Source organism: Lepisosteus oculatus, chromosome 6 (genome assembly GCF_040954835.1).
Source record: "Lepisosteus oculatus isolate fLepOcu1 chromosome 6, fLepOcu1.hap2, whole genome shotgun sequence".
Classification (NCBI taxonomy): domain Eukaryota; kingdom Metazoa; phylum Chordata; class Actinopteri; order Semionotiformes; family Lepisosteidae; genus Lepisosteus; species Lepisosteus oculatus.
In genome coordinates, this window is record NC_090701.1 from 17675236 (window position 1) to 17688945 (window position 13710).

The following is a 13710-nucleotide window of genomic DNA, read 5'->3' on the forward strand; positions in this document are numbered from 1 at the left end:
GCAATTTACAAAGTGAAACCATCTCAGAGTTCTGCAGGAACGCATTTTCCTCACTAAATCTCTCAATGTAAACTTAGCATGGTGTTGGCTGGATTAGTTTATACTTTCTACTAGATAGACACCCAAACCAGAGGTGGAGAGTTAATATGACAGGATATCACAAAATATAATGGGTTTTAAGCTCTTTAAGAAACACTGCCTCTTGTGTCTGAAGTCAGCTCAGTGCTTTTCACCTACTCTTCCATATCTTTGCAAAGACCCCCTTAAGCCATCTCAGCTTACATAACTTTCATTTTTTAAAATATTGCTAAACATTGTTCACCTTGCCTTTCACCAGCATGGGTTTAAGCAACATTTCACAATTAAAGAAACTCAACCTACTGGTGGATATGCTTAACACTTATTGAAGAGGGAAAAGAAATATCAAGACATAATATGCCGGCAGTCTCTTGATTTACATAATACAGTTATGTGAATATTCAAGTGGATCACAAAGCCGTTAGATCAAGACTAGAAATATCTACCATGCAAACTGCTTAAAATTAGAAAAGATGCAAGAATATACTGTACTATTTAGCAGAACTGTGACATTAGTTAATGTGCATCTTCAAAACATTTGGATCACATAGCTAATCATGTTACTTTAATTCATGGATATTTTGTCCGGCAAGAAACTCAACAACGATTTTTGAAATGTGTTAATTGTTTGTTTTTTTTTTTACAACCGAGACCTAAATAATCTGAAATGATAAAAATCGAAAGGTCAGATCCTCTTATTAGTAGAAAACCAAGTACTGTTTCAATGGAACTGTAAAGCTGAAGTCAAAGGAGTCATGTTTAGAGTCACACAGATCTAGACACGTAACAAAATTATTGTAATTAAAAAAACGAACAATGATTCCTGTTATGTTCTTTAATTCTCTCATGGAATCAGAGCCAATTCACAGAAACATAAGTAGGGCCCTAAAGGCTTCTAGTGTTTGTTTTTCAATGTAATACACCTTCCTATAAACAGCAATTAATGCTTTAATTGGTCCTCATTAAGAGCACATTACTCAACCCCTTCTGCCCGGGCTTTGGATAACTAATACAAACCACTGAATTACAGCAAATGGGTCTCGACACCACCCTCTGCAACTGGATTCGGGACTTTCTGGCAGGCAGACCTCAGGCTGTCAGGCTTGGAAACCACACCTCCGGCACACTAACTCTGAACACTGGGGTCCCCCAGGGGTGTGTGCTTAGTCCATTGCACTACTCCCTCTACACCCACGACTGTAAGGCCAAACACAACACCAACTCAATCATCACATTTGCCGATGACACCACAGTTGTAGGTCTGATCACAGACAATGATGAGAGGGCCTACAGGGAGGAGGTCAATCTCCTTACAACGTGGTGTGAAGACAACAGCCTCACCCTCAACATCAGCAAAAACCAAGGAGCTGATTGTGGATTTCAGAAAACTGCAAAACGGACATGTCCCTATCCACATCAACGGGACTGAAGTGGAAAGGGTCAGTAACGTCAAATTCCTTGGCATCTATATCATCGAGGACCTCACATGGTCTCTCAATGCCACCTGTCTGATCAAGAAAGCGCAACAGCGCCTGTACTTCCTAAGACGGTTGAGGAAGGCTAAGATATGTCCCCAGATCCTCACTTTTACAGATGCACTACAGGAAGCACACTGACAGGTTGCATCACAGTGTGGTATGGCAACTGCAGTATTGCTGACCGCAAAGCCCTACAGCGGGTGGTGAAAACTGCCCAGTCCATCACTGGGGTTGCCCTCCCATCCATACAGGACATTTATGACAGACGGTGCTTGAGGAAAGCTCTAAGCATCATCAAAGACCCCCAAACACCCCAGGTACAGACTCTATGACCCTCTACCATCTGGAAAACGGCATGGGAACATTCGGGCCCAGACTACCAGACTCAGAGACAGTTTTTACCCGCGCACTATCAAACTATTAAACTCCCAGCCTCTCTCACCTACGATCTGAATCTCACAGTGCCTTCTCTCTCACCAAAAACTCAAACACACACTGAAATCTACCTCTACCTCACATGTCAAGAAGCTCACTCCCCATCATTTTCTATCCTGTATTTCATTCTGTTGATGTATGATTTTGCACATCTGATGCTGTTTTGCACACTGCCTGTTGTCTCGGTCTTTCTTTTCTTATACACTTGTATTGTTGTTTTTTGTACTACTTATTATCTGAGAAATAGCATTTCATTATACCATATACTCAATATGAGTATAATGACAAACTTGAACATGAACAAATTGTTTTTCAAAGAGTATACAAAGCACATGGACATTATGCTATGTACCCGATATAATTTTTGTCCACAGATTTTCTATATGACACATTGAGAAAGTATTAGACGCATTAGAGCAGGGACTGTACTCTTCCTGAAGAGACCTGTAGCCTGCAGTCACTCAGGACTGCATATTAAGAAGACTTTAAATAGTTTAAGGGTATCAAAATGATATACTTGATTTTAACTCCACTTTCAAAATAAGAGAAACAATTTTAAAACCCCGTATAACAGAAGAACACGATCCCAGAAGGCGAAATGAATCGCACTGCTTCACAATTAAAAGGATGAGAACGCACTACAGAGAAAACACTGCGCGTGTTCCTTTCATTTGTTGTTCATCTCCAGTGTTGAGAAACAAGCAAAGAACTCTCGGGAGGAGAAAAAGAGATGGGGAAAGGCTCGTTCTGGTGAGGGAGGAATGGTGGAAATGGGGGAAAATAATAAGAAAAGGAGAAAATGCCCGCTGAGGAAGATGCACTGTCTTTGTCACTGTTCTTTCGCTTTTCCAGAGTTTGTTTGGGTGAAGAAATCTTCACCATGGGACACCAGTAAACTACCTGAGATGGGTTTTTCAGGTAAAAGTGTCGGCTGAGAAGAAGCAATTAATGGCTGCTTCTACCACCACTTTGGGTCATCAGGCTTGGACTACGGAGGATGCCGGTTAGGGTCGGAGTAATTTCTGATTATATTTAATAATAGAAAAACCCAGGTGTTCCTGAAGAGATTACTTTAACAGTTCTTTTGTGTTTATAGCCGAAAAAACTAAAACAGTGGATGGTCCAACAAATAAACATCGATCACTGCTAACCTTTTCAGAGGCCTTAAGATAATTTACAGAGGGAGAAGATCGATTTAAAATATTCTGAGCTGAAAACTTTCTTGAAAAACTGCAACTGCTAATGACATTTTGAGAATTTGATCTTACCACTTTACCTAAAAAAAGGTGATAATTTCAGTCATAGAAATGAACCTCTTTCTATATACATGCAATACATATGACACACACCTGTTTGGATGAGGTCATAAATATCAGAGAAGGTCTGATCTCTCTGAGAGTCAGCTTTACAAAAGAACTGTTGCATAAAATAAATGAAAACCCTCTTTACATTCCAGATGAGAGCAAGCAGAAGATTTATCCCCCACCCTCCCCAGGCAATGAAACTTAATATTATCCAAATCCTCTTAACCAAGCTGTGTGGACACACCAGCTCACAGGACCTCCCCCTTGACAAACCTCCCCACAACTTTGTTGGTTTCAAACACCTTTTTGTTTAGTTTAACTTAGTTTAAAGTTCTGTTTCCTCTGGGCAGCGACGCTGCTTTGACAAATGAAGTGGGCTTTCCGGATCAGAAGCTGAAAGTGGCAGAGGAGATGTGAAATTCTCTTTTTGCCCAAGTCAAAACGTATTAGTGGGGAAAAAATGGCTTTGTAAACATATTTTAAGTTATTACCATGTAGTAAAACTGCTAAGCAGGGCAGAGTAGGTGATAAATATTCTAAAAAGACAGCCTTAATTCTGTTTACTTAAAGCACAGCTCTCTCTGCTTTCCTAGCAGAGAATCAGTATTGGCAATGCAGCCATACCTGCTAGGAGGGTCTGAGGTTAAGACCAGCCAGTGCTCTCAACACACATTCCCTGAATAAAACAAATATTGCTTTATGACCCAAAACAAATTTTTAAAACCATTGCACCCTAGAGCTCTTACACCATATCTATGAGATAGATGTTTGCTTTTAATAATTGCCTCTCTGAGATGCTGATAAAATCGTAATTCATCAAAAAGCGACAGGCACATTCTGAGATGTCAAGATAAATGGTCTGTACAGTCCATTATTACAGAGCATTAACCGAAGCTAAATATTTACAGTCGGCGAGGGGCATCAACAAGTTCAAGACTGCTCAAACAAAATACATTTGAAAAAAAAATACAAATTCAACATTAGAATCAGCCCCGGCAGCAGATAAAACAAAAGAGACCACCGACTTTGTCGCAATTCACCGTGGTTTCTCTACAACTGCCTACAAAAGAAGTCAGGCATGCACAGCTGAATGTATGTTCCACAGAGGAACGCCACAGTACTGTATGCTGATGGGGTTGCCTAGCAACAGGTTGTAGATAAGTGAATGAACCAAACCCTCTCCTGTGTTAACAAGTGCTGAACTCTCAAGGCAGGTTTAGTACTCACCAGCCACCACCAAGGTTGTACACTTCTGGATTCACATTCAACTACAGAGTGCAGCTGGGTTATTTAATAGTGATTTGTCGGGTCTTACCATAGACAACAATAATAAAACCGAAAACAAATAAGCAGTTATGTCAGCTTTGAAGAGATCAAAAATTCCAAAACAAGCTGACAGCGCCACAGACTAAAGAAAATCCAGCTGTGCTGGGCAGAATTAAAAAAACCACACAGCAGAAAATGGAGAATGTCACAGAGAGCTTTAACGTCTTAGACACTGCATCATGTTAAGTCCCAGGAATGCTGATTAGCCTGAGCTTGCTGGAGTTACATATATATGATAATTCAATTCATGGGAGGGGACCCGCCTCACCCCCAAAGAAAAGGACGTAATACACCTGTAAGGCCAGCAGGGGTCAGGGGTTTTCTCATCGCCCACCTGAGTATAAACCCTACAGCCTGCATGTATTTTTGCCAGTGAAGGAGGAGAAAGGGTCAACTAATATCCTTTTCTTAAACTTTGGATGTCTTTTCATATAGTAACTTACTTCGCAGATTAAATTACCTATTGAAAGGCACGACTATGAAAACTAGTAATATATACCATTAAAGAACTTCGCTATGAAGTGGGGGAAAGCAGAAAAGGCTCATTGGAAAAAAATATGGAAAACTGCATGCTCCTCAGGTACACTAGCAAGCACCTATTAGACCTTCTGCTGCAGTCATATCCATGAAATGAACCACTCTGATTGCACGATACAAAAATCCCAAGAGCCATCATTCATTAACCTTGGCTATTATAACTCATGACTTAATATAACTTATTACAATAAGTTTGTAACCAAAGCAGGGGCACCTTTGAGAGTCGTGGTAAAGGATTACTTCAAGGTTCTGTCCTTGAGCCCCTCCAACTTTTCCCAACATAAACACCCTTTTGGAGCGCTTATGAAATTCAACCCGAATATGAATGCAGATGATGTATGAATCGTTTGCTCAACTTTAAATTTACACTCCAGCATGTGAATATGAATATTAATGCCTCTGTTATCTAAAAGCTTCTCAAGGCAAACATCATCAACAACTTGGATCTCCTTTACCTTCAGGAGGCTCCTCTCCTTTCCTGATCCCTGTTCCCATCTTTTCAACTCCTGATCCTGTCTGCTCCTTCACTTGGCAAACACACAGGTCAATCATAGTGTCAGACACCCATTTTAACAGAATTCGGCACTTTGTTCAAAAATCCTCGAAGATTTCAAATAATTTTAAATAAGATTTTAAATAATCCTCAGTTGGCTTGGCTAAAGTCATGTCGTTTTTAAACGTTATTTGACATGATAAAAGAACAGTCGTTTGTTTAATTTTAAGAGTCACACTTCCTTATGCGTGCTGTCACAGCAGGTCCAACAAGCCTCTCTCTCAGCCTTGCTAGGTCCACAGTACCACTTCGCACCCTCCGCTGGCTGACTATCTGCTTGGATGCAGTTCAAGACCCTAATTCTCACTTGTTACTATCTTCATCACACTGTTCCTTCCTCCCTTCAGATTCTGATTATTCCTTAACCCACCTCCTGCTCGCCTGATTCCTGCTTCACTGGCTGGACGGCAGTGGCTCTGAAAACCTTCAGCGTTTTCCTCAAAACTTCCATTTGCATGTACTGTACCTTTAACGGCTTTGTATCCAGCGCAATCCGCAAATCAGGTTTGGCTGGAGAGTTTAGAACACATCCCACAGTTTGATCTTGCAATTTTCTAAGACGGTAAAAGCACAATTGTATGTGACGTCAAGTACAACCCAACAAATTGACCTCATTTGAGCTGCTTGATTAACTTTGTTATTTCGGGGGGGGCTGCATACTATAACAGAGCGAACGAAATAAATGTTTGATGAGTACATTTGAATTTGCATAGCAAAATGTGAACACTACAGGATTGTGTGACTAATCTTGAAAAGGCTGTAGTTACTTTCCATAGGCACTCAGCTGGACAAGAAAGAAGGCTCATGTTTACTAGTGGGTTTTGATTTTCTCCTTTCGTTTGCGTCTGATAAAAAATCCTCAGGTTTAAAGGCAATCTGTCTGGGTCTATTGATAGACAGCTCAAATTACACTCCCTCTGCACTGAAATGCAAATCAAGTCAGCTTGCAAGGTTTACAGTACTTCAATACAAGTCGATGGAAGGTCAGGAGAAAACTAGCTAAGTAGCAAGCCTAACACCAAGGTAACAATTACACCTCCCACTGTACTTATTTTCCTCCTCAGTACTGTAAGCATCTCCTGCAGGAGCAAAATTGAAGAATTGAAGGAAGCGAGTTAAACACTATCCAGACACATTCCTCAAAGGGTTTGCAACAGATCACATTTGTTGATTATATTTAAAAACATTGTGATTGGTTCGCACTCAGGTTACTAACGTTCACTTGTTAATTAAAACAACCATTATTATTTTGTTTAGGCTGGACAGAACATGTATCAAATGTGAAGTGTGAAGAAAAGTATGTGGTAATTCCTAGTCTCCAAGTTCATTCATTTTTTTCAGCTGAACTGCAATTCAATATTTTGCTTTTCTTTTCTACAACTGCATATGAAACATTTAACTGCATGTTCATCAACATATGCACATTAGCATTTAGGAAAACAGCTTTTATGGAACGCATATTTGAGCATCCCATCTTCGAAGTTACAAGAAATATTGTCTTTGACACAAACTGCTCATGTTTATCAACAGGATTGATCAATTAACTCTAAACTTTCTAAGCGGAATTCTTGTACCAAACAGAAAGACATCTGAAAATAGGATTCCAGCATAAACTAAGCTGGCAGTTTTACCACTTAATTCTTTTACTTTGTTATGAACACAGGCCCTGTAATTGGCATGCTTCCCTGTGTAAAATAAGATGGCTACCACACCGCCATTTTGTTCTCACAACTCAAACTGCTCTCTCTTGGGAACCACGGCACTGATTGAATCCAGACTTAGAAGCAAATTTAGTTGTTCATGAAATCATCTAACTTGCACCCAATAAACTGCTGTGATAATTTCCCCTCCTACAGTACACTTGGTCATCGCCTGCTTAGCAAAACGCAACATTTGAAGCAAACCGCTTCCGTTCAAGGATTGTTTGGTCTATTGACACGTGTGGCAAGTATCATTCTGGTGAAATGTCAGTTAACACATGGCGAAATGAGGTCTTGCGTAAACCCAGTGGGTGCCCAACTGCAATTTTGTTTTTTACACAATTCAAGTGATCACTTGAAATTTTGGGAACTGCCTTACCAACTGACTTGAAACTTGTAGGTTTTCATCTCAACAAAACCTCTTTCAGACGTACAGGTCATAGTCTGCAGCAATACTGTACATACTCACAAAAGGTCATTACCAGCTGGTCAAAATGCCCTCCGCAATGCCAACTGCTGTTCTTCAAAGTTTGGCCATGGTATCTCCTGACACGGTATCATTCCAAATCAAAGCAATTATACAGGGCTCCAGTACAAACCAAAATGGCTGCCTGACCGCCATTTTGTTCTTTGATCAAAGTGGGCCCCGTACCGTTCACAGAGGCCATGGCCATTATGTGAAAGTGTCTATAAGGTCACTAACTACCCAGAAGAAAATTTGTAATCAGGAGCATCACTCCCGTAACACGGGGCATTTTACTTAAATTTACGCCCTTTAAAAACAGTAGAATTCAACATTTAAATATAAACGCATAAAAGTACACAAAGCTCTTCGTTCTACAAAATACCTACTTGTAAATGTACGTAAAAAACCTTCACCAACAGAAAACATTCTTACTGAACAGATCGTATCCCCCTTCCAACCCTATTTAGTGACTAACAGGTGAGTATTTTAAATTTCTATCGTACCCATCTAAATCAAATGATTATATTGTTGATAGTATATTCATATTCTTTGTGTTTTAAACGCACAGAGGTTTGTTTAAAACCCTGGCACAGCCCAACAGGACCAGACATCCAGAACTGCTCGGCTTCTTCTGCTCTACTTTGCAGATGGGAGGCAAAGCGAGACACTGAATATGAAGACAAGTGAAAGTGAAGGTCAAGGAAAGGCAGGGAAGAGGGAGAAGCAGCCACGCTTACCTGGACCGGCAGGGGAGGAGCTGACGCTCAGGTTTTGTAAACTTCCATTCCTGAGGAGAGTGGGCGATTTCTGGGTGCTGGTCCCGTTGGTCGTGTTGGCGCTGCCGCCGCCGCCAGCGCCTGTACCAGTGACGCTGCCGGCTCCCGAGGCCACGGAGGAGGCGGGCGAGGCCGAGGACGCAGGCAGGTGGCAGATGGCCTCCTGGGCCTTGTTCCCGCGGGACCTCCCCGGCCCGTACTTGTTCCTCCAGTTCCCCCGGCGCTTTTTCCCCTTCACGGCGTCGTCCTCCTCCACCGCTCCCAGGGAAGGCTGGGGGCGTTTATACCCCGCTGGGGCAAGGCCAGCTGGGCCACTTAAGTCTCCCTGAGAGTTCTCGTAGCTTTTAGCCTGCGCAGCCCCAGAGGACACAGACGGGAGGGCCATTAGAGAGCTGAAAGCGTTTAAACCCCCTTCCTGACCGGCAGACTCTCCTTTAGACGGAGCCCTCGTGAACGACGGCTGCTGGGAATGAGCGTAGCTGTCATTCCGCAGATCGGATTCTGCGAAGCTCGGAAATTCCTGGGGAGACTGCACTGCGCTGGCCGAAGCGCTTTTGCCGCTGCTCGGAGTCCCCAGAAGGCTGCCTGTTAAATAGACAAAAGTATGTGCAACCAACTTTCACATCCAGAATCTTGATAGCATTGTAAAAAATAGTAGCAAGTTCCTCTTCTGCTATTTAATGCCAGAATTAAAAAGAATGCAGCACTCAAGACACGACAAAAATAATAAATTAATGCTTGTAATATGGTGGCACTGAACAAAACTAAGTGCCACATTTATAAAACTATAGTATTATGGTTATTATAAGTCATACTACAGTACAAGTGGTGTCACAACATACGAGGTACCTCAACCGGCATACATGATTTATTTTAGACATGATTTCCATTACTTATCTCAAATTACAAAAACACGAGGTGTTAAAAGATAATTAAGACAGAAAGATCATAAATAATGCCTTGAGTTCAACAAGTGATATTAAATGAAAAGTAGTTGTTTCAAACAGATGGCATTAAAGAGCAACAGCTGTATTATTGGTTTTGTGGTATGCGATATTCAACAACTGACTTCAATCACCATGTAATCCAAACCCAAGTCAATTATGCAAACTGAAAGTATACATATGAATGAGAAAACTTACCTGCTTTGTTATTCACTTGGGTGTGGCTTTTAAATTCTCAATTGTTTAGTAAACTACAATGTGATTCATTCTTCTTTACAGTGGGTTCCTGAACAAAACAAACCACCTTGGATGTCCAAATACCTTCAGAGATTGCTACACTACTTTGATTAACCTATACACTAATTAAAAGTGACTTGTGCTACTGGATTAATAGTCTCGTTTACTCTGGAATTCTATCCTGACACTACAAAAAAAACAAGTAATTTGGTTCATACAAAGAGGACTACTGGGTTACTGAAAGACTATGTGGGTTCCATCTTCCTTTTAATTATCCTGCCCTTTACCCAAGCAGTTTTCTCAAATCATCCTGTTCTAATTGCTGGAGAAATGCTTGCCACTCAACCCTTCTACATTCTTCAGTATCGTTCTGAGCTCCTTCTACACTCAAGTTAACAAAAGTAATCACAAAAAGACAATATTAGCCCCCCAAAACAGTTTGTTAATGCTTTTGCAGCACTTACACCCTCTTTCTTCAAGCAATCCACATCAGGAGTATATATCCAGATTGGAAAAAAAGTACAGTGACATCCTTCAGAGCAAAACTACTACGCCCAGAAAGATCAAATGATACCTGACTAGTCAAAATTCTAAGTGGCAAATGTATCTCTCCATTTCTTTGTGTAATGAAACAGGAGTAGCAGTCAGGGGGACTTCATAGAACTGAGGGAGTATACAAGCTGCTCATGCAAACCAGTCAGAAAGACACACCTTTTAAACTCTAGAAAAACCTGATTTACAGTTGAAACGCTATCCTGGTTTTGCAATAATAAGCAATAACCGGCTGAAAAACCTAAAAAAAAAACTCATACCTTGTTCTTTCTCCCCTAAACTTCGTCAGCACTCAAAACATACCGATATTGCAGGTTGAAAAATTCTCCAAGTATGTTTTTGCCTTCAAACCTAGATATATAAACCTGTCTCCCAGTTAGCAGGTCAAAGCATTCCTTTCTCTGAAAACAGGGTAGAAGGTAAGATTACAGCAGAGGCTCAGTTCAACCTATCTTTAGCCACAAGTCTGAGTTACAGCACTTGGAATATATCCAGCCCCTTCATATTAAACAACCCAACTCCCATCTGTAAAGATACCTCAATTTTCATCTCCAGAAAATGAGTACAGAGCGTCGTACAAAAATCGTTTAATAAAAATGAAATGCAAAGCAGCAGGAACGTTTCACTGTTATGCAATAGAGATGCAACAATTTGCATGTCTAAAACTGCCCAAAGCAATATCCCAAAGAAAGAAACCATGTAGCATGGTACTACACCGAGAACAGACAAAAACAATTGTCTGCATTTGTATAGCACTTTTTACCCCATAGGATTCCAAAGCACTTTACACAGAGAATGGGCCCCACTTTATTCACATCTGAAATACAGCACCCACCAGGATCCACAGCAGGTATTTTACACCAGCTGCATTACTTTACTGCAAATCAGCACTTCAACAGCTCATCCAAAGGGTGGCACAATGTCTCTGGGGCTAGGGGCAATCATACAATGTAAAAATATAATGGGGCAATGGAGTTCGGGGGGAAGAGTGCCACCTACTGGTCCACCAACACATAACAGCAGTCTATAAATATGCCACAAGGCAGCAAAAGAATGCACATGAAATGCTGTTCTTTCCAAATGAAAGGCCTCTGTAAATGATCATTCTGATTGTGTTACTAAGTGGCCACACACAATGTGTGGTGCATGCTGGGTCGCCCCACACGCGCTTACCTTGCTGAAAGGGGCTGGTGGAGGTTGCCGCAGTGACCGTCACGCTGATGGGGGGCTTGCCGCTGGCAGCCTTCCGCCCCCTTTGGCCCGAGCTGTGGCCGGCCGTCCTTTTCCCTTTGCCCTCCGACCCCTTGCCCTCGGCGGCGGCGGCACCGCCATCTTTGCCGCCCACGGCGTGGGCCGGGACTTCCTGGAAGTTGGCGTTCGTGAACCGAGCCGCGGTGTCGTCCAGCCTCTTCAGGGAGTTTGGCACAGAGCCTCCGCCGCCGCTGCCGCCGCTGCTGCTGGTGTAGGTCTGAGGTTTCGGGGGGGGAAGGGGAGGCCGCCAGACAAGCACAGCAGTTAGACCGCAGGAACAGAGCCGCCCAGGTGTTACAACACAGCCCCGGCGCGCCACAATGGGCGCTACTGCTCCAGCACACCGACATTTTCTCCATCGCTTTCACAAGCCAAGTAAGGTGCACGAAAATGTGCGATTTAAAAAAAAAACACTTAAAAGAACAGACGGATTAATCATTGAATCCTTCACCAACATCTGGGATATGCAAACCAACACATCTATTCTAAAGCGTGGATTTCTTTTGAAATTGGAGCTCAGAAGTGGAAGATTGTTTTGTTTCTGGAATTTGAATTTTATTACTCAGTTCCCCTAGCTCAGCTTCCAAAAGTGTAACAATCAAATCCTAGTATTTTATGAAAATGCACAGTTTGTCACGCGCAGGAAAATGAAATGGTTAATTACGCTGCTGCGCTTAGAAACAAAAACAAGACTTTTTAGATTGAGTTTTTTTATCCACAATTTCTAATTTAAGATGAGATTTTCTAATGAAGAAATTACAGCCATCATGATAAGTTTAGCAACAAATATAAATGATAAGTGTATATAGCCTAACTACTGAACATTTTTTTCTAAATGAAAAGGGTTTTAACAGTGGCCTGGTGTAAGATTTGTTGTTGAAACCAACTTGTTTCAATGACACCGTTTGAAAACTGCTTATCATTCTCACAAAGATTATCGTTGTACAAAATCCCCTTCTATTGAAAAGTTTACTTACTAAAAAACAGCTACACAAAAAGGAGGCCCTTTTTTTTTCCCCTCACTAGGTATAAAGTACACTTTACTGATATTTCCTTGCAAACATACTCAGCTAGATGTGCCAAATAGCCACCTTTCAATTGCTACTAACCTTACATCAATTTATAGGCTATTTACTTTAATTTACTGTCAATGTTAAAGTACAAATTTTCAGGCTTTAGACACAAAGCTATTACGTTGTTTTTACCTCTTAAGGTTTCATTTATTTTTTAGGATTGATAACCATGGATCTCATCTTATATCCGTTTCCAGGATTAAAAATTCTAAGAGCTCAAACGTCTCTGGGATGCCCTCTCCAAAAGCGTTCAAGCTGCTTATTCGCAGTAATTTGACATCCCGGATTTCCTAGTGTAAAAACAATGTCACTGTGCTCTCAGAGACACTCCAAAGCTTTCATGCTTGATTTTTCTGGGAAGAATCTTGTCGTTCTAAATTCGCTTAATGGAGACAGCTCTCCCAGCAAGTCTCGCCATCACAGTGTTTTCCTCGTCCGCCAAGGGCTTCACATTACCTTTTGCTAAATTCACAAATTTCATAATTCCCGACCACACTTTTAAAGTACAGGGCATACATGAAACACACCCCTTACCTTCTCTGTTGTTACAGTCAAAGTTGGAACAAGTACAGGTGAAGGTTCTATTGTCTTTTTGTGCTTTGGTTTATGTTTGTCCCTCTCTTTATGTTTCTGCAAAAAGAAAGCAGTTATTTCAAACTAGCACCCACCACAGGAATGAGCAGTAATGAATTAACATGGTTACTGCTGCTTTGGGGTGCCTACAGAGGAAGATGCAACATCTACTTATGAAATCCTAAGTCTTCCACTGAAATCAAAACTATGCTTCTACTTCTCCAACATCCAATCATTTTTTGTCAGCTTTTACAATCAAGTAAAATATTTCACCTTTGAGCGTCAATAAAAAGGCAAGAACAGGATGAATTCATGACTTGTATCCAGAAATTCAAGTTATTCCAGAAATCTGTACTTACCTTCGTTTAAAATCACTTTATTTTTTAGTACTCGCACTACTAGATTAGAATTACTTAACAACATCCAC

The 13710-nt window shown here is 41.2% G+C and overlaps 1 protein-coding gene across 5 annotated transcripts in view; it reads right to left on the reverse strand.

The window, feature by feature from the left end:
- Window positions 1-13710, reverse strand: part of mllt10 (MLLT10 histone lysine methyltransferase DOT1L cofactor) — a 108189-nt gene that overhangs the window by 28288 nt on the left and 66191 nt on the right. For all 5 annotated transcript variants that reach the window (XM_069191031.1, XM_069191034.1, XM_069191032.1 and 2 more), the window contains 3 exons: window positions 13245-13340; window positions 11560-11854; window positions 8615-9238 (listed from right to left, as the gene is read on the reverse strand). In XM_069191031.1, the coding sequence (XP_069047132.1) occupies window positions 8615-9238; window positions 11560-11854; window positions 13245-13340 (1015 nt within the window). The remainder of the gene's footprint in view (window positions 1-8614; window positions 9239-11559; window positions 11855-13244; window positions 13341-13710) is intronic.